The 20,762-nt window shown below is 33.3% G+C and overlaps 2 protein-coding genes across 4 annotated transcripts; both read right to left on the reverse strand.

Moving 5' to 3' along the window:
• Positions 1-3,431: 3,431 nt before the first annotated feature.
• On the reverse strand, positions 3,432-14,194 carry LOC110790477 (chloride channel protein CLC-b). 3 transcript variants are annotated; one of them, XM_056833464.1, is made up of 7 exons: positions 13,804-14,194; positions 9,003-9,305; positions 8,711-8,911; positions 8,431-8,608; positions 7,748-8,280; positions 3,918-5,070; positions 3,432-3,825 (listed from the first exon to the last, which is right to left on the reverse strand). In XM_056833464.1, the coding sequence occupies exons 2-7, from the start codon at positions 9,236-9,238 to the stop codon at positions 3,718-3,720; spliced, it is 2,409 nt and encodes an 802-aa protein (XP_056689442.1). In that variant the 5' UTR covers positions 9,239-9,305; positions 13,804-14,194; the 3' UTR covers positions 3,432-3,717. The 3 variants fall into 3 exon arrangements, with proteins under 3 accessions (XP_056689442.1, XP_056689508.1, XP_056689487.1); XM_056833530.1 differs by lacking the exon at positions 13,804-14,194 and having other exon boundaries at positions 8,431-8,579; positions 8,711-8,883; positions 9,003-9,135; XM_056833509.1 differs by lacking the exon at positions 13,804-14,194 and having other exon boundaries at positions 8,711-8,883; positions 9,003-9,133.
• Positions 14,195-19,458: 5,264 nt separating this feature from the next.
• LOC110777867 (uncharacterized) lies at positions 19,459-20,493 on the reverse strand. The gene is made up of 2 exons (XM_056834180.1): positions 20,232-20,493; positions 19,459-20,141 (listed from the first exon to the last, which is right to left on the reverse strand). Exons 1-2 carry the CDS (start codon positions 20,491-20,493, stop codon positions 19,459-19,461), a joined length of 945 nt encoding a protein of 314 aa, XP_056690158.1.
• Between the last annotated feature and the right edge of the window lie 269 nt (positions 20,494-20,762).

Genomic DNA, 20,762 nt, shown 5'->3' on the forward strand with positions numbered 1-20,762 from the left:
CTAGTTACATACTACGTACTTAAAGCCGCATATACCAATATCCTTAACAAATCTCTTATTCGAGAATATATATTCTTTATTATTCCCTCCGTTTCTAAATAAATAATGTGCATCACTTTCACTGACATATTTGCCAATGTACCACTTTAACCACTAATAATAGTTTATTAGTAAATACTATAAAAAGTTGATAATGTACGTAAGTATATACTGTGACTAATTTAACAACATACTCCATGACAAAAAAAAATTGAGGGAAAATGTTTAATTTTGCATACTCCGTATATTAGTAACAATAGTTCTTGCATGCATCCGATGTACAATAAATTTATTGTACATCCGGATAACATTATTTAATATTTTGTAACTTTTAACATGTTGGCTTAATTTTCATATTATGAGGTGATTTTTTTGGATAAACTTTTTAAGGGGTTACCTAATAGAAAAATAAATTTATGAGTGATTTTGAAGGGTAATTTTTATGTAAAAGAAAATTTTATCATTAAAAATTAAATAAATTTTTACTACCTCCTTTTATAAAGATCTTTACGGTTACTATTTGCACAAATATTAAGACAAAAGTAGAAAAATTGGTTGAATATAATAAAATATAGATAAAGTAAGAGAAATGTGCAAAAAAGTGGGTGAATGTAAAAAAAAAAAAGAATAAAGTATGAGAAAGTGAGTGAAAAATTGTAAATATTGTAGGAGTAAGAAGAGTAAGTCATAGTAGTAAATTTTTATGTCTGAAAATAAAATAAAACAAAACAAAGTCTAAAGATCATTATGAAACAGACTAAAACAGGAAGCGTAAAAATCATTTTAAAAAAGAGGTAATACTTATATCAAGGTAAATTTTAAGTATTTTAGGGAACATCCCTCTTACATAGTACATTATTTATGTTACACCAGTTATAATTAAATTTGTGTATTAATAAAAGATCAGTGAAAACTAGTATATATGCAATTTAAAAGTCCAAGTAATATATTTATTCAAAACAGATAAAGAACTTTCATGTACGACTCTGAAAAATCAAGAAATATACTCCGATGATAAGAAAATCCGGCTGAAAATGAAATGATAATGGAGGTGTTCCACCACAATAAGTGAGAATCACATTCTCAGCCGTCATTAAACGACGTTACTGGTGCCGTTTTAAAGGGACACGTAAGGAGAGCGTCGATTGGCTGATGAGACTAAGTTACGGCATTGGTCCTGTGTCATTGTGTATACGTCATCACACACGTCGCCTACAACGGCTGTTTAGTGAATTACTCAGCTCCATAAAAAAAAAAAACATATTTTTGAACAGTATTGCGGCTTGACCTTTTTGCCTAAAATCATTACGGAGCAACATTTTATTTTGGTGTTCAAGTTCAACAATGTGAATAATTACAACTACTCTACATTACCAAATAATATCAACATAAACTGTTTTTTCTTTGGAGAAGACCAATTTGCCTATATTTTGAAAATACAATCACCGATTTCCTTGAAGAAGATAAATTTTCTTTGGAAAAATCTCCATTTTTTTTTTAATTTTCTATCGTTTCTTCGGTTTATGTATGCAAGAAAATAGTATGCTTATAAATTATGAAAATACTATATGTGATGTAATAATAATTTGCTAAAAATATTTTTTGGTAATATTTTAGTTAAATCATTATATTAATAATGGAAAATATATTTAATCAATATTTTGGTCAAATCAACATATTCATATATTGAATATTTTGGTCAAATAAGCATTTTAGTATATTGTATATTTTGGTCAAATTAGCGTATCAAACATATAAAATACGTAATATGTAGTAGGACGAAAATTGCATACGGAGTACTAGTTTGATGAGAAATGATTATGTTTAGGATTTAGTAATTACTCCCTCCGTCCCGGAATACTTGACCTGTTTTCCTTATCGGGCCGTCCCTTAATACTTGACCTGTTTCTAAAAATGGAAATATTCTAACAATATTATATTATTTATCACTCCACCCCTATTAACCCACCTATCCCCTACTCCATACAAAAAATAATTAAAATTCAACCCATACTCTCCCCCAACCCCACCTCCTACTAACTACATTAAAATAATACCCCACTATCAACTACTACCTATTAAATTAAATAAGTCAATTCAAGTCCCTTAAACTCTGTGCCGGTCAAACCGGGTTGAGTATTCCGGGACGGAGGGAGTATGTTGTAACTTTAGGGGTAGGAATATTTCAGTCAAATATATTACAGAGTATTCAAAATTGGTCAAATAATTTTAGAATATTCGAGCATATATGAAACCTAATCTAATACGGAGTACTGCATAAATAAAACCCCGGGCATGTAAAATAAAACTAGTTTTTGTTTTTACTATTATGTTTATACAAATTTGATATTTGAAAACCAAACTATTCAACAATTATCTAAAAGAGAAATAAAAATATTGATGAAAATATTAATGGTCATGAATGGAAGTCATGAATACAAAGAGTTTTTTAATTAAAATTTATGAAAGTCAATTAATATATTTGTTTTAACGCGCGCGGTCCCCTAAAATATTGAAATTAGTCTGTAAATTAAATCAGAAAAGGAGAAAGTGAAACAAAGAAAAGAAATTGGGAAAATATGTAATTAACAAGGCTTGAACCTAGGTTGTTTGAACAAGCAACATAGAACATCTAAAGGGAAGAAACGAAAAAAAATTCTTAGTAATAGTGAATTTCACCATTTTGTGACTCATAACACTATTCTTAAGTATAGTACTCCAATTATGAGTATTTTAAAGGTTTGGGATTACAGAGTAGTATGGTGTTGTAAGAAAAAATTATATTATAAAGTGAGTGAGACAAAGTTGGAGAGAAAGTAATACTACCTTCGTTCCATAATGATATTTCAATTTAGAATTTTCACACTATTTACAGTTGAAGATAATCTTCTAAATTTCCAATACATAACATAAAACATATTCATGTTGAGTTTTGTTTGATTCGTCTCAATAATTATTTTAATAATTTCAAATTTTATAATTTTTTTAATATACTATTAGAGATATAAATGACACAAAATGTGCATTGACAAACATGAAAAATAAATTGGAACATCATTATGGAACGGGGAGTAGTACTACATCATAAACTATTGTGAGACATACGTCTAAAAGAAGAAAAAGTGAAGCATAATCAACTTTGTGAAATGGATGGAGTAAAATTCTAAACAAATTCTGATGTACTGTATGCGAAGTGTGAATACAAAGGAGAATAAGCAGGCCTGGAACTGGTGTGCTGCTCCAAATACTTCACCAAAAATGGTCTGTGAAATCATTGATTTTATGCAGCACTAATTAATCCGCTACTTGGCCAAATGGGAAAATATGTTTTGTGACTTAGAAACAGATTAAAACAGGAAAGACAGAAAATACATACAAGAAATGTGCTGCTGTTTTTAGTTTTTACAGTAAACGTGTTTCTTTTATACTCTGTAGTTTTATACTTTTACACCTAGTGAATATGCAATATTCAGGCAAGTCTACACGAACTTTTCTCATGACTTCTCCTTAAAATGTACATATGATATGAAATAAAGAATGCAAAATTTGAAACAGAATATGAAGAATAAGAATAAGAATAAGAATAAGAATGTAAAATGCAAAAAGTGTAAAGAATGCAGTCTAAATCTATTGATTCGGGGAGACAATCTTTGCCTATTCAAGTGTATAAGGAAGAAGTCATTTCTGCTTTTCTCTGCCTTTAGTCTTTGCTATATGAGGGAACACAGTCTGAATATTATGTGCCCTCAAATCTTGCCTCGTTAAGATTCCAATGACAGGATATATCTGCAAGGAAAAAGAAAACATCAGATTAGATGCGCGCTTTTTAAAACTTAGATAGATTACGAAAAAACCAAGTATAATGGGTTGTAACTTACCCCAGCTCCTTGGTATTTTGGTACAATGAGCAAATGGCGAAGTGCAACCTGTCTGAACAATACCATTGCCTTTGCTACCGACATGTCCTCTACCACGGTATAAGGAGTTTTGTTTGTGAAAGGATGTAAATCAACATACATTTCCATTTCATTCTTTGATATGGCTACTTGTTCAAAGTCCAGGTCTCTTTCTGCCAACTCCACCCATGAAAATCTCTGTCTCACTTCCCATTCTTCTGTTTTTCTTGGTTGGTTTAAAAACCACTTTTTCTTAAGCACAGCTACAAGGTGAGCTCTTAATATTAGACCATGTAACTCCCTTGCCTTTGTCCCTTCACTTGACGGGACTGTTACATCATCATCTATGACAGGGAAACCATTATGTGTAGTATTTCTCAAGATATCTACAATGCGAGATACCTTCTCCAATCCTCGAAGACTAATTAATGGAGGCTTCACATCAGCAAGCTCTGCAACACTAATATTTCTCATCCATGGTTCCGGGTTTGCATCTAAGAAAGGTAAGCCTTTAAGCTCTAATATAATCTCATAGATACTCGGGTTAAAGCAATCTCCAACTGATTTTGCAATGAGTAGCACAAGCATTGTTACGGGGAGTAACAATAGGTTGTTAGTTAGTTCAAGGAAAATTACACAAAGTGAGACAGTCATCCTCATTGAGCCAGCCATGAGTGATGCTGCACCTAGAACTGCATAAAGCCCCCGATCAATCTTAGTGTAACTTCCCATAGCAATGCCCAGCAAACGCCCATATGCTGAACCTATGAGAATGATAGGCAAGAAGAGTCCAGAAGGTACAGCAATGCCAAAGGTAAAGAGTCCTAGGATACAATATAATACAAAGTAGATCACAAGAGAGACTGAGTGAAACTCTCCTGGAGTATTTGTAGAGAAGATGTTTCGAACAGCATCATCGTTGGTAGAAAAGAGTAAGCTGGCTAGGTCATTGTAATAGCCTTTCGGGCAGTTGAATCTCTTGTAGTTCCCTGTCCTTCCAGTTGTGGAACACTCAAATTTTGATATAGATGGATCACATTTTGTGCAACCCACAAGGAACGGCAAGCCATACAAGCAGACAGAGGTAAAAATTGAGACTGTAAGACTTAAAAGGATCTTTGCTAACTTCCCCCTCCTGCAAAAAGACAAAGCAATTTCAGAAACACTGATAAAAACTCAGAAGCATAATGCTTTCCTCTACTTTCTAGTAATACCGGATAGATGTTTGCTGTGTTAAATATGGTTCAGTGAGGTTTTACCTAGGATAGATCAACATAAACAACTCCTTTTGTTTAAGGTAATAATCTAAGGAAATGACAATGAAAACTGTGTGCAAATTTAAAATAGAACATTCCATTGAACATCCAAAGAAATGCATCTCCATTAGTTTCTTCGTCAATTTGATATTCACTAAGCATCATCTACATATCTGGGTATGAAAGATAATTAAAATAAGTGATAAAACAAGTTTTTGTTAACTCCATATATAATCATAGGTCTTCACAGGGAATAATACCATTTACCTGTTAGGATACTTGACATAATAGTGATCTACGTACAGAGTAGCAAAATAGTATAAGTTGGTTAGAGTTAATAAGTTTGAAGATTTATTATCGTTCCTAGAAATCTGGAAAGGGAATTATTCGAGTGACAGAAGTATGGTAGGTTTGAAGTCTAATTCTAGTATTGGAACCTTTTTCCACAGACTTTAATGAATTACTACTGCTAAAGTCGCCTCAAAAGTCTCATCACTTCTCATTCATCAATATATATTACAACCTAGGAGATTGCAATCCCATAAATCATGCCTATAAACAATATCTCCTAATACCGTGACTTGATCCCATGACTAGAGAAAACTTTTTCAAAGGAGTGAGTAAATTTGAGTGAAAGAGTTTTTCTCCCATGGGTGAATTCCCCCTTGCATAATTTGTGGAAGACCCTTGGATATATCTGTAGATGGGATAAGCACTTTGAGAAGTTGACCTCAAAGGTGAATTTGAAGTTGATGCCAGTAGTATTAAGGTTAAGGAGATAATGTTTGCAACTTCTCCATGCAAAAAGTTGCATGTGGAAGCTTTAAAATTAAGTTATCCGAAGTATTTTTGAGTGACTTGAGAAGAAAACCCATACTTAGTAATGTTTTATAAGTGTATTAATAGCAGAGATGGATTCTCTCATTTTTAGTATCTTCGAGTATTTTACCAGATTTTTGTACCTTAGCCTCCGTTTGTTTTGACGGAAAATACCTTTTCGGAAAATGATTTTCCCATTTTCCTTTGTTTGTTTTGTTAAGGATGGAAAACAATTTTCCGACTTTCTCTAAAGGAAAACCAATTTTCCTTTTGAAAAGAAGGAATGCCACATTTTCCACCCTAATCCCTTATATTTTCTTTTCTGTCATCGCATTCCCACTTCTATGTTCTTTTTTCTTTATATTTTTTCTTGTAAAAAAACAAAGGAAAACTATTTTCCCTTTAAAATTGTTTTCCATGAAAAATCATTTTCGTTTAAAATGTTTTCCGTTGAAACAAACAAAGCCTTAATCCTATACACTAATTCATTTATGCAAAACAAGTTGAAAACTTGAATAGGCTGAGTACCATAGTCCTTTATGCACTGACTCTCTTGGGGTGTGTTCTCTTCAAGTTATAGGACCTTATTTAAATAAGTTGTAGGTCCTTTAAATTCCAATAAGGTCCTATAAGTTTTAATAAGTTGCTATAAGGTCCTATAAGTTCCAATAAGGTTCTAATAAGGTCTAATAAGTTTCAATGGATAAAATACATAATATTATGATTATTAATACTATTACTTACGTTACTTACTTACGTTGTTATATTAAATAATCACATTAATGTTATTATATAAAAATAATCTACGGTTACAAATTTACGATTAATAATTATCAATGGAAAAAAAATTATCAATGATATGTACGTAAATATTAATTACTACTCCCTCCGTTTTCCTGAGTTCTACTCGGTTACTGTAGTAACACAAACCAAAGAAAACTCAAGTGGGAGACCACACAAGTGGGTACTTTTGCTTCAAGGAAGAGAGATATAGAGAATAAGAGAATTATCAAATATTATTGGGTCTCAGAAAGTGGGGTGAGAAGTGATATAATATGAATAAAAGATTGATATAAATGGAATTAAGTAAAAGTGAGTAGTTCCATTTGGAAAGCACCTTTAAACGGAAAGTAAGTAGAACTTAGGAAAGAGAGGGAATAAGTTATAATTAATTTTATTATCAATATAATGTCAATATAACTAAAATGGAAAAGGTTAATTAACATTTTTAAATTACAATCAAATCAATGGATGATCTTTTTATGTACGAGTATTTATAAATTTTGGTGAGACATAAAACAAATAAACATATACCGAGTAGCTATTTATATTCGCAATCAACTATTATAAATATTCTAATGACTAGAAGCTAGAAATAATCTAACAAACTTTAAATCAGTTCCAATAAGGTTCTATAAAATCCTATAAGGTCTTGTAAGTTTGATAAGGTCATATAAGTTAAATAAGGTCCCACAACGTCCTATAATTTCAAATAAGTTCAGTTCAGATGATTTCAAGTCTTATAAGTTAAATAGAACGCATCCTTAAACTTATAAGGTCTTATAAGTTTAATAAATAATATGGTCCTATAAGGTCAGTTCCTCATAAGTTGAAGAGAACACACCCTTAATATGACCATGACCAAAGTGTCATAATGGGACATCCCAGAATCAGGATCAATGAGACACAAAAACAGTGATTAGTTAAAAATGACTCGAATGGGATTATAGTGCTTACTCGTTAATGAGACTGTAAAGTCTGAGAACTTTGTGCAGAGCATAGTTGTAAAGGCTTCCAAGAACACCACCAATAAGTCCTATGAGGGCAACTCCTAAGATATCCATCATGTTGTAATGAACAGTAACATTACTCACATCAAACATGATCAGTCCTCCATTGCCAAAAAGGCCACATTTTCCAGAACTGCAGAATTCAATGAAAGCCCTGAGAACTACAACCACAACTGCAGTGCTAAAGAAAGTTCTCCAAAGGATAGCACTCCTCCACCATGTAGCGACTTCTTCCAGAGCAAACAGAACCCCTCCTACTGGGGACCTAAAAGCAGCACAAACTCCTGAAGAAGCACCACAGGTGATTAGGTCTCTCCGATCCCTGTCATTGTTCATGATACGATACCACCTCCATTTGACACGATGCTTATCTGTTCCACCCTGGCCAAGTAAGGATGCAATACATGATCCAATGTGCACTAAGGGCCCTTCTTTACCGAGGTCTAATCCAGCAGAGACTGCACCAATACTCCCAATAATCTGTCATAGCAGCAAACAAGTAAACTCCTAAGCCATTATCCACGTGTACATTGAATCAAACATGAACAGTAGCAAGCAGTTGACATATATGAATCATATGATGAGTAAAATACCTTAGTAAGATACATGTACATTTACACACAAACTAACCTTGACAAATAAGGTTGATGCTCCGTACATGTTGGGGGTATCAATACCATTTAGGTAAGCTTTGATTTCAGGTATACCAGGCCCGGCAGCAGTAGGAGCAAAGAAAACAACTAGCACGGTAGCACTCAGAGTCAATAAGAAGTTGGCCCCTGTCAAGACAATCAACCCCATCATATACCTGCAGCCAAAATATTTCCCTCAAAAATTCATGTATGTGATTTTATCTTTGTTATTGACCATATAAAGCAGAAAGAAAACAACATTAAAGTGGAAGGAGTACCTCTCTTCCTGAACATAGTCAGACACTAGAAGCAATTTATATCCAGCAATATTCTCAACTGCAAGATTTATGAGGGTTGCAATAAGACCAGTCAACAGTCCCACCAGAAATGCAAGTTTCCATTTCAAAAAGACGTATTGTAATACTTGAACTTTAGACCGACTTCTCCAGTCCTGCTTGAACAGATCATTTTCATTGATTCTGCAATAACATTAGAAGAGTCTCCTAAACCATTAAAATGTGAAGAGAAGATAAGGGAAGACAAAGTTAGTAGAAAAGAGTGAAACCATACTCATAATCAAGGCTCTCGATATGGGAAACCTTTGCTCCAACCATAGCTAAGTGGCTAGCAGAGAGAGTTCTGTTTCTCTTTAAGAGGGGTTGGTTTAGACTTTCAAGGTCTGTTTCTCCATTTGTAACAGCTTCTGCTTCCATACTTAGTCTGGTGGCTAGCTCACTCGAAGAAATTGACTCATCTATTGCATTTGAGCCTATGTCATTTGATTGTGGTTCTCCAGCTGCTTCCATGGTTTTTCAGATTTTTTTTTTGTTAACTTGTATCTTAGTGTTTGACTCTCCCCTCAGTTCATACTCCCTGTGATCCAAAATATAGGTTGTTAGAAATTTTCACACATTTCATGAAATTATTTAGATTTAGCAAAAAGTTATATTGGTATTGAAAGTGGCATTTCATATTGTATTGTTATTAAAAAAACAACTTTTGATATTGCACTAATACTATAAAATGATATTTGATGTCGCATTGACACTGTAGAATGACTTCTATAATTTTTTTTATCCTAAGCATTTAGCTAAAACTACTTATATTTTGGATTGAAGGGACTCAAGGGCGCACTTCTCAGGCAGTAGAAAAATGTAATCTCAAAATAAGGACGTGGGAATGAGAGACAAAAGTTACTGTATAATATGGACGGAGTATGCTACAGTAGGGACATTTGTGAAACTTTCAACAAATCACTGATCAACAAACTGAAAATGAGAGTAAGATAAAAAATACAAATGTGATAAAGTACTTCATCACACATTCACACTGTCAAATAAATGCAAAGTCAACCAACCCTTAGCAACCAAAAACAAAAATCATGAACGTAATAAACAGTTAAACACAAAGCACGCTATCAACACAAAGCACGCTATCAACACACCCATTAGAATACTATATCATGAAATTGACATTTAAAAAGAGACTCAAAAAACGACCAAATAATTCGGATTTTATAGTAGTTAAATTTCAAGTTTTTCATTCAAAATTATCCCACCAACTATCATCTCCGGCTCTCCACTTCCATCATCAAAGTTCTCCATAAAAGTATAATACTTCATCAAAGTTGTTTTAAACAAAACATAATTCGCCCGTTCCACAAATATCGCACCATGTCGACTTTTACACTATTCACGGCGTGCCTTTGACCGTTTTTTGTAATATATACATAAGGAAATGGGTAATCATGTAGGATCTTGTTAGATTTATATCGACATACATACTTTCTAAATATTAATTTTTTTTATTATTTTTACTCATAGATAATTCGAGAGTCAAGGTTGTGTGTTGGAAAGCGTAAAGTAAACATCGTGCAATATTTAAGAAACGAAGGTGTAGTACCTACTCACTACCCAATCTCTTACATCCCTCACCTACGTGGTCAAAGTTTAAAAACTTTGACTATTCCGTACATTTGATGATTTACCGTAAGAGAAAACAAAGACATGTTGAGTCTTTACTGAATTTGTTACTTGTATTTTCAAAATATCAAGGGTTTATGATTTGTATTCTTATACGATTATAATTGAAAGAATAATTTTTATTTATTACTCATACGTAGTACACCGTATGTGTATCATCATGAGAAGGCAAATGAGCAAACTAGGGAGTATGAGATATCAGATATGTGAAGTTGGCCTACTACTCCCTCCTCCCCTAAAACATTGCCCCATTGCAATTTTTTTGGTCAAACTTTAAAAACTTTGACAATGATTTCTCATTAAATAATATAGTTACGTGAAATCTTGTCGGGTTCCTTTCAGTATATATTTTTGGAATATCAATTTTTATATGTAGAGTTAGAGATATTTATGTTTTACGTCGTATCTTGGAGACCGTGAAAGCTCATATTTTTACAATCTGTATTTAATTGAAAAAGTCAAATGGGGCAATCTTTTGTTACATACTAGACGAGGCCCCGTTCATATACGAATATTCTAAAATTATTTGACTAATTTTATAATATATTTGACTAAAATATTTCTCTACCTAGGGTTACTGCATAGTTAATAAATATTAAATGTAGTCATTTAATCATCTAATACGGAGTATGCAATATCCGTCCTACTACGTATTACCTATTTTATATGTTTGATATGTTAATTTGACCGAAATATTCGATATATTAATATGTTGATTTGACCAAAAAAGCAAATATGTTTTTCATTAGTTCATTACTAGATTTTAGCCCGGATGTACGGATTCTATTAAATTATTATGTTTAAATAGAACTTCTATGTATATAACAATTTTATATATTAGATTAGATTAGTTTTTTATTTATTTTGCATTGAATTTTATTTTAGATTTATTTTTTAATTATTAGAGTGTTTGTTTTTGGATAAAATTGTACTCCGTACATGTGTAATATTAATAATTAATTAATAAAAATATCTACGTGACACTTAATTATTTATCTATGTAGCACTCGACTTTTGTAATTCAAAATTAATTGTGAAATCTTATTTTTCATTGGCCGAAACCATTAGATTTCCTATGTGGCGCTCTAATATTGGATTAATGTTTGATTTTAAATTGAATTTTATTTATTTTATTTTAAATAAGTATTTGATTTTGGATGCATTTTATTTTAGATTTATTTTTTAGATTTTAACCCGTGCGATGCACGGATTCTATTAAATTTTTATGTTTAAATAAAATTCCTATGTATATACCAATTTTATATATTAGATTAGATTAGTTTTTGATTTTGCATTGAATTTCATTTTAGATTTTTTTTTTTTAATTATGAGAGTGTTTGTTTTTGGATGAAATCTTATTTTTCGGCAGAAACAATTAGATTTCCTACGTAGCGCTCTAATATTGGATTAATGTTTGATTTTAAATTGTATCTTATTTATTTTATTTTAGAATAGTGTTTGATTTTGGATGAATTTTATTTTAGATTTATTTTTTAATTATATTATTAGAGTGCTTGATTTTAGATGGAGTTGTATATATTATTAATTAATTAATTAAAATATCTACGTGGCATCTAATTAATTATCTACGTGGCAATTGATTTTTTTAATTCAAAAATAAATTAGAAATCTTATTTTTCATTGGCCGAAAACATTAGTAATCCTAGGTGGCGCTCTAATATTTCAGCAAATATGCCTCCTTTATATATATATATATATATATATATATATATATATATATAAGATTAATATAGTGATTTGATTAAAATATTACGGAGTACCAAAAATTCATTTAAGCAAATTATTAATATGTGGTACATATTATTTCCATAATCTATAAACACATTTTTTTTCATACATAAACAGTATATAGAAAAGGATAGGAAAAAAAAGTAAAGATTTTGTAGGAAAAAAGTTTTTGATGAGAAAATTTTGCACCAGGAAGTGACTGATATATGTTTTAGTATAATATAATCCTTCATCTGTTCCAATATTATTGGACCATGTAGGTTATGTCAAAGAGTTTTCGGGGTTGTTTGGTTGACATTTAAAAATGGGAGAAGTGGAATTCGTGGGAATTTATAGATTGACTAGTTGTTTGGTTGACATAAAAAAGTAAAAATGGAAGAAGTTGGAATTCATGGGAAATTTGAGTTCCTACAAAACATAGGAAGTAAATTACCTAGCCTCTCCTTGGTCAATCAAAATTCATGAGAATTTCTAATTCCCACGTTGTCAACCAAACAACTTAAAGAAATTCACATTAATTTAACAAGGGAATTAATTTTCCTTGAATTACAACTTCAATTCCTATGGGAATTAAACTCTCGGGTCAACCAAACAAGCCCTTAGGAGTGGGTAAAATAAAGAGAAATAAATACATAAATACAAATTTGCGCATGTGATTGCAAACATTAAATAAACAAATAAGGGGTTAAGATATAAAGTATATTAGATACTTCCTCTATCACAAATTATTTGCACCAGTTTGATTGAACACGCTTGTCAATGAATAATATTGACCACCAATATATTTAATTATAAAATGTTAATATTTTAAAACTGTATTACTTGCTTAACATTTATTTTTCATTTACTAAAATAAAATATGGTCAAAGTGAGATGTGAATAGTACCAAAAATATTAAAATGATCCAAATAATTAATTTGGAACGGACGGAGTATTTGCAGTGTGAACATGACTATTTTATTTCCTACAATGAAAATGATGTAATACCTCCTTAAAAAGTAAATATGCATGGAACAGAGAAAGTAAATTATTCCATCATCAAACATATAACGTCATGCCTAGTGGCAAAGATTAACTGATTAAGTGTTTAAATAAGATACACGAATACTGAATACAGGTTCGATACATCTCTACCTCCACCTCTACCACTTATAATGTGAGTTGCCCTTGTCGCTTATTTGGGAAAAAAAAATATGATCATTCATGAATTTAAGAAAAAAAACATAATCAATAATTCAATATCATTTCTCTTTTCCCATAAAAACAGACAAAACACCAAAAAATTCAGCCTGATACACAGTACATACATCAAATACAACAACTAGTTGAACTTAGTAGTTTTTTAAAAAATAAAACAATAAACAGTCCATATTCCTACATATTTCACATAATTTAACAACATTCCGAACAATAACATCAAATCGGTAAATGGTAAATTAGAAAGTCCATTAATCTAACGCAAACACGCAAAATCAAACACTTCCAGAGTAATTTCGATTAGTCTCGCCGCATAATATAACCAATAATAGTGAGTCATAAGATGAAATCACTACCCACCCTTTTATAGGATGGTATGATATAATCAATAATCTAACACAAATTTTTATATATAATTAAAAAAACATGTTAATTAAACTGACCTGTGAAACTGTGAAGCCACCGAAGTCGATCAGCTGAGTCCGAATTTCCGAGCCGTAACTGTTCACTCGCTACTAATTACTGTTAATCCTAAACAAGCGAGAGAATTCAGAGAAGACGAAGATTCTAGATCTTGAAAATGGTAGATTGATCGCCCGTTTTCGATTTTCCGCAATTCTCGTGTCGGAGAGTGACAAATAACTGAAGAGAGAGACGAACAACAATGAAGATAGAGAAAGTGCTTTTTTGGGTATGGGGTGGGGTGGGGTGGGGTGGCGCGCGGATTAAAAGTAGTCGCAAATTTCGTAACTATAATTTGAAGTTTCTATTTTTAAGAAGGTGACACGTGGAAAATGAAGGGATCTAGATTTAAAACAGCCCACATGAATTATGGGGAGAACCCACATGGATGCCACTTGTGAGCTTCTTGTAGGTAGTGAATTCAGGTTTTTCTCTCTGCCAGATCACTTTATTGATTGTCGAAGATGGTCTTAATTAAATCAATGGTGGGAAATTAATATGGCTCTTCGTTTTCTTCAAGAGCTTATCTTATTCTTATCCGATGTGTGCCGTATTTATTACGGCTAAAGAGACTCACTTTGATGTGGAAACGTGATTTCCCTCCTGAATCGATCTGTATTCGTAAGGATCGTATACCAATATGAATTTGAAATATTGGTAAAATAGAAAACATGTAATTCGATCATACTCGATTCATTAAAAATTGATGATCGATTTCGACCCGTTAATGCATGACCCGAACACGAATCCTACCGGAATATAATCGATAACAGAACTGACCCGACTAACAATGACCCAAACCCGATTCAACACCCAACCCGATGTCAAACCGAAACTAATTATAACCCGATTAAACTAGTTATTGACCCGAACCGTGACAAATCTTTACCTGGTTTTACCCGACTTGTCATTGACCTAACCAATTACTCCCTCCGTTTCTTTTTGTTGTATCCGTTTCCTTTTTAGTCGTTTCATAATGTTGTATCCACTTAGAATCTTTCTATTTTTGGACATACTTTTATTCCTAAAATACCCTTATATTTCAATCTAATAACCAAAAAACCTAAAAAATCTACCCATATTCCCACCTAATTTTCCCCACCCACCCACCTCCCTTATTAAATTAATAAAACCCTAACGTCACTCTCACATCTCTCTCCTTATAAACCGTCCCTCTCACCCTCTCTCTCCTCATTCTCTTCGGATCCCTCTCTCCTCCTGTCTCCGTCTCTCTCCTCAAGAAATCTCTCTGTTTCTCTAAAAACCCTAACCTTCTCCGCCCCTGTTCTTCGTTTTTTTTGGTGAGATCTCTCAGATCTTTGGGTTTTTTCGCTCAAAATTGTTCTCAAACTTTAACCGGAACGACATTCCGGTGAGATCCCCTCTAGTTTTGCCCCTTTGTCGTCCCAAATCCCGATTGGTAATCGATTCTCTGGTGAAATTTTTTTGGGGGATAAAATCGGAGTTTTATTAGGGTTTTATTAATTTCTTAATGGGATCCTCTTCCTCCAAATATCTTCCGAGTTATTCGGTTGGTACTTCTGGGCAACGAATTCCTGACCCAAACTGTGATTGGGGCTCGAAATGCATTTGTCCCAACAACGAGCACTCGTATTCTGGCGAGTATCTGAATAATTTGAGGTTGGCCTAGAAGGAGAACACGAGTACCCGAAATTATCTCAAAGCTTGGTTTGAGAAAATGGAAGTGGAGCCTGGTGAAGAGGTGGAGTCCAAATACGACGATCGAGTCCCCACACCAGCAGATCTGAGATTCTTTGGAGGAGACGAATCTGATGAGGTATATTTCCTTATGTTTGGGTTTTTTTTCCTGATTTTTCGAGTTAATTAGGGTTTACTCTGTTTTTGGGATTTTTTGTGTTTCTTGGAGAAAATCTGTGATTTTTGGTTGAAACGTAGGTTTTCTAATAAAATTAGGGTTACTCTGCATGTTCTGATTTTTTGTGATTTTTTGTGAATTTTAATGATTTTTTTTCATTTGTTGATGATTTTTGTGAATTTTTTTAGATTTAACATTGGTTCATTTTTTTTCATTATGCATGTCCAAAAAATGTTTGATTTTTGTGTTAAATGATGAAGTTTTCGAATTGCATGTCAGAGATCCCTTGATATTTTTTGTTAAATGATGAAGTTTTCTAATTGCATGTCAGAGATCCCTTGATTTATTTTGTTAAATGATAAATTTTCGAATTGCATGTCAGAGATCCCTTGATTTTTTTGGTTAAATGATGAAGTTTTCGAATTGCATGTCAGAGATCCCTTGATTTTTCTCGAATTTTTATGACTTTTTTTAAATTGCATGTTAAATACCATGAATGTTGGTCTGTTTTGGTTGATTTGGATGTTCAATTCCATGATTAATTTGATGATGTTGTTCTTTGATCTTGTTAAGTTGATCTAGTTCAGTTGCATGTTGCATGTTCTTTAAATTGCATGTTGAATCCCGTGGTTGTTCTTTGGTGATGTTGTTCAGTTTAGACATGTATGATGGTCTTCGTATGATGATCTTGTGACTTGATCTTTTTATGATGATCTTGTTCAGTTTAAATAATAAATCCCATGAATGTTTGTGATGATGTGAAATATATTAAACATATTTTATGTCCCCTCTTGATTGCAAGGAACCCAATCACTCTGATTCATTCGACCTATACTATGTGGGTGAGTGTGAGAACACAACTGCTGGTCCAGAGGTTTCTGATGGGCAATGTTCGGTTTCGTCCCCAAACGTGAAGGAAGATGGAATAAAAAAAAAGCCACCTAAGGGTGTTGTTGATGCTTAGAGATAAGTGTGTCTTCTATAAACCCTCTTTTAATTATATTTGGATTGCTGGTTAGCTGTGGAGACATAAGGTGGAGTAGCCAACAACTGTGATCTGTTGTTGGCAAGGGGTGTTGTTGTTTTGTTGATGATGTTATAGGGTTTGGAGTGTATTCATGTCCTCTATTATTGCCTTGTTGCTTGAAACATGTTGCCTTGTTGATTGATTAATGTTGTCTTGTGTGCTTACTGGTTTAAAAATGTTGCCTGTTGAAACTGTGATATGTTTGCTGGTTGATTAGTGTTGCCTTGAGAGGGGTGAAAGCATATGGGATGGGTTTATGAATAAAATTTTAACATGTGATTGGAAAAAAACAGTTTCATTAAAGTCCCCTCTTATTGTTTGCCTTTCCTGAATGGTTGGTCTGTGATGTTAGGGTTTGAATGAGGTCTATGATGAGTCTTTCAGTGCTGAGAAACTATCCATGTTTCATAAACCACAGTGCGCCATTAGCATCCAGCCTTTGGCTGTTTGAGGCTTTTGTGTGCTAATGGTTTGTGAACATGGTGTGCTTCAATGAAGCTTGGGGACATCTGAGACCAAAATGAGCATGGTTTGTTTTGGCTTTTTTATCCTTTGCCAGTTTAAATGTCTTGGGAAATAATTCAATTGATTCCATCACATATAAATTGGCATTAGACCGGAAAGGCAATTCATGTCTTGTTTACTTAGAGGTTAGTTGTCCCCTTAAGTACCTTTGTATGTTACATCGATGATGAGTCTTTCATATGCTGAGAAACAATTCAAGTTACCTACACTCACTCGTGCTGCCATTAGTATCAGTGATGATGCTTCTCAGGCGCTAAGTGTGTGTAGGTTGAATTTGTTTCAATGATGCCTGGGGACATCTGAGATGAATTTTGATGTCATGCATGTTTCACTTTTGTTAGTTAGGTGGTCCTTCAAAGGGGATTGACTTATTTTTAAATATCCAATGCGATAGTTCACAATTTGTCAATTCCCTTTGGAAGGACCACCATGACACTTAAACAACGTGTTATTGTGGTGTTAATGATAATCAATGATGTTAAAGGTTGATATCCTGAGATTTATGTTTCAATACTTGTCCTTTAACTCCTTTTGTCTAATAGAGTGATTGTCATTTCACATGATCAGTAGTGAATATCAATCATTCTATTCGGCAAAAGGATGTTAAAGTTGAGAAAATATTGATACAATAGATCAATGATGCTATTCAACAACTCTGAGATTGGAACCCTAATGTTTGCTAATGTCCCATGTGTGAGTTTGATCATTGTGATCTGTGATGTAATTGTTGATTATCTTAGATTTCGGTTTCTAACATATTCCCTCGCCCCCTTTTACAAAAGGGGATAAATTTCATTTCAAAAACAAAGAAGTGATCATGTAATCCCTTTTGTGAAAGGGTGATGAGGTTGTTAAAATTTAGAAACATACTACATATATGCTGTAAATCAACCTAACTGAGATTGTTGTGCCTTGTCCATTGCTGCCTTGTTATTTGTTTTGAGTCATCTATGATGAGTCTTCATTTGCTGACACTCAAACCCTATATTCCATTAACACTCATGCGCCATTAGCATGAATAATGCTTCTCAGGAGCTAAGTGTTGGTGGATGGGGTTTGTGTGAGGGATGCTTGGGGACATTCTGATATGGTTGTGTGTACTTGCTTCTATGTACTTGATGCCTTCTTCTTCATGCTTTGTTCAATGATGAATTGGTTTAAGCATATCGAAATTTACTTTTGTTGACGCATCGGTATCTAGGTGGGAAGATTTTCCATCTGAAAATGATGTGATATGCATTCTTTCCACTTAGATGCCGATGTGTTTAAGTGATTTTGCATATGACTTTCTAAGTATGTTGTAAGTAAATACCTTGCCTTTGCTGCCTTGCTCATGCCTTGTTTTTTTGAGTTGTTCAATGATGAAATGATTTAGTAACTCGAATATTACATCTTTTGACGCATCGGTTTCAAAGTGGGAAGAAATTCCATCTGAAAATGATGTGATATGCATTCTTTCCATTTTGAAGCCGATGTGTTCGGAGTTGTGATTTTGCATGTCCTGAGTTTCCTACACTTATAGTATCCTCTGTCAAATGGAGTGACTTTCCTTTCCCATTTCTGTTTGTGTTAGTCATTCACTCCATTTGGGAGGAGGATATTAAAGTATAGGATTCAATGATGATGAACACATACAAACTGAGAACAACATGTCCCCATGCTTTGCCTTGGCTTGAAAATGAATTCATGTGTTGCCTTGAAAACATAAATATGTTCCCTTCATGGTTTAAGGAATGGCTGACTCATTCAATTGATGTTTTGTGTTTCAATTACAACTAGAAATAATAAACATGATTGTGATTATGATGAACAAAAACTAAACTATGATTGTGATAACCTAGTTATTGTTGCTTTGTGCATTGCTGCCTAGTTATTGTTGCCTTGTTCATGCTGTCTTGTTCATGTTGCCTTGTGCATTGTTGCCTTATGATTTTGACTTATCCTGAAATCATATGTTAATATGCAATGTACATGTTCCCTTATGATTTTGACTTATCCTGAAATCATATGTTAATATGCAATGTACATGAATAACTACAAATATGTGAGTATGATGAACAAAAACTAAAGATTAACAACAATAAATTGATTCATTCATTTTTCCAGTTGATATGATGCTTCCAAAATGTTTTAAATACATGTGATGCTTTCATTCAAGCTTACAAAAGTGACATTCTGTTTGTTCTTGTAACTTTTAAAACATGTTCCCAAAACACAAAAAGTAATCTCTCGTTCTTGCTCTATACTTCACTGATTTGCTCTCCATTCATCAACAAGTTGTTTGCATTCATTCACAGCCCACCTTGGGGCCTTAACTTGTTCTGGCAGATTCCCCTCATCTTCTAAAATCTTTTTCTTGTTGTGTGGGAGTTGGTAGTTGTTGTCCCCCTTGTGTTTCAAAATTTCATTTCCAACATATTGAAGTGACATCCACACATTAGATAGAGTCTTTGCATGCAGTTCATTATATGCCTCAGTCACAGCACCACTTAAATCTTCAACTGTTTTAGGCATCTTTTTGTGCATTAGTGATTGAATTGACCTAAAGAACCCCAAATCTAATATGTTACAATCTGGACTGTTTGCTGGCTGCTGAGTCAATATCAATGTAAAGCCATCTTGCTTGTAATGTTGCTGCCATTCTTGATCATTTTGCAAAATGTGTGCCTTTGCATTGTCTTGAATGATGTATATCACCCTTTCCCCCTCATGTGGTGGCCATTTCTCTTTAATTGCTGGGATTAGGTAGTTGATTAGCATGGCCCTAGTTGCAATCTGATTCACTGACTTGATTGGTTTAGTCTCAATTGTCCCCTTCACTATGTTTTTGGATGTTCTCTTTTCTGCCACTGCATCTGTGAATGGAAATATACTAAGTTTCCCATCCCACTCACACTGCCCATCTTGTCCCCACCTTGGCCTTGCTACTGCTGCCATAAACATGAACTTTTGAATCTTAGTTCATGATTTTCCCTTCATGTGTGGAAATGGTTCATTGTTTGCTAAATAAACTCTTTGACTTTTTTGTGTAAGATAGAACCATTTCTCATCGATGTGAATGAAATCATACATGCTGTAATATGTGGGATCATTTGGTATTGAGTAGTCCATTAAGAGACCAAGTACCCACTTCATCCTTGCCATCTTGCATTCTTCTGAAATGCCTGGATTCAAGGGACTTGAATGTGGTTTTATCTGTTTTCTTTTCACCATTCTCCAAACTGTTGTGGGACTCAAATTGAGCATCCTTGCTAGATCAATAATGGTTGTTCTATCCCCCATGCCTATGGAGGCTAAAGACTAATATGTTACTTGAATTCTCTTCCTCCCACAGTTGTGATATTTACTATCATAGAAATACGAATCCATGGCTGCCTTATGTGCCAATGCTCTCTGCCATATTAGTCTAATTGTCTTCCTTGTGTAACCAAACTTTATAACAGCCTGCCTATTTGTCCCATGAATGAGTTCATCTGAATGCTTTTCTTTTCTTAAGAGAAGGAACAACAAGATTTCCAACCTTAATTCGTTGTTAATCCTTGGGGTTCTAG

This window comes from Spinacia oleracea, chromosome 1 (genome assembly GCF_020520425.1).
Source record: "Spinacia oleracea cultivar Varoflay chromosome 1, BTI_SOV_V1, whole genome shotgun sequence".
Classification (NCBI taxonomy): Eukaryota; Viridiplantae; Streptophyta; class Magnoliopsida; order Caryophyllales; family Amaranthaceae; genus Spinacia; species Spinacia oleracea.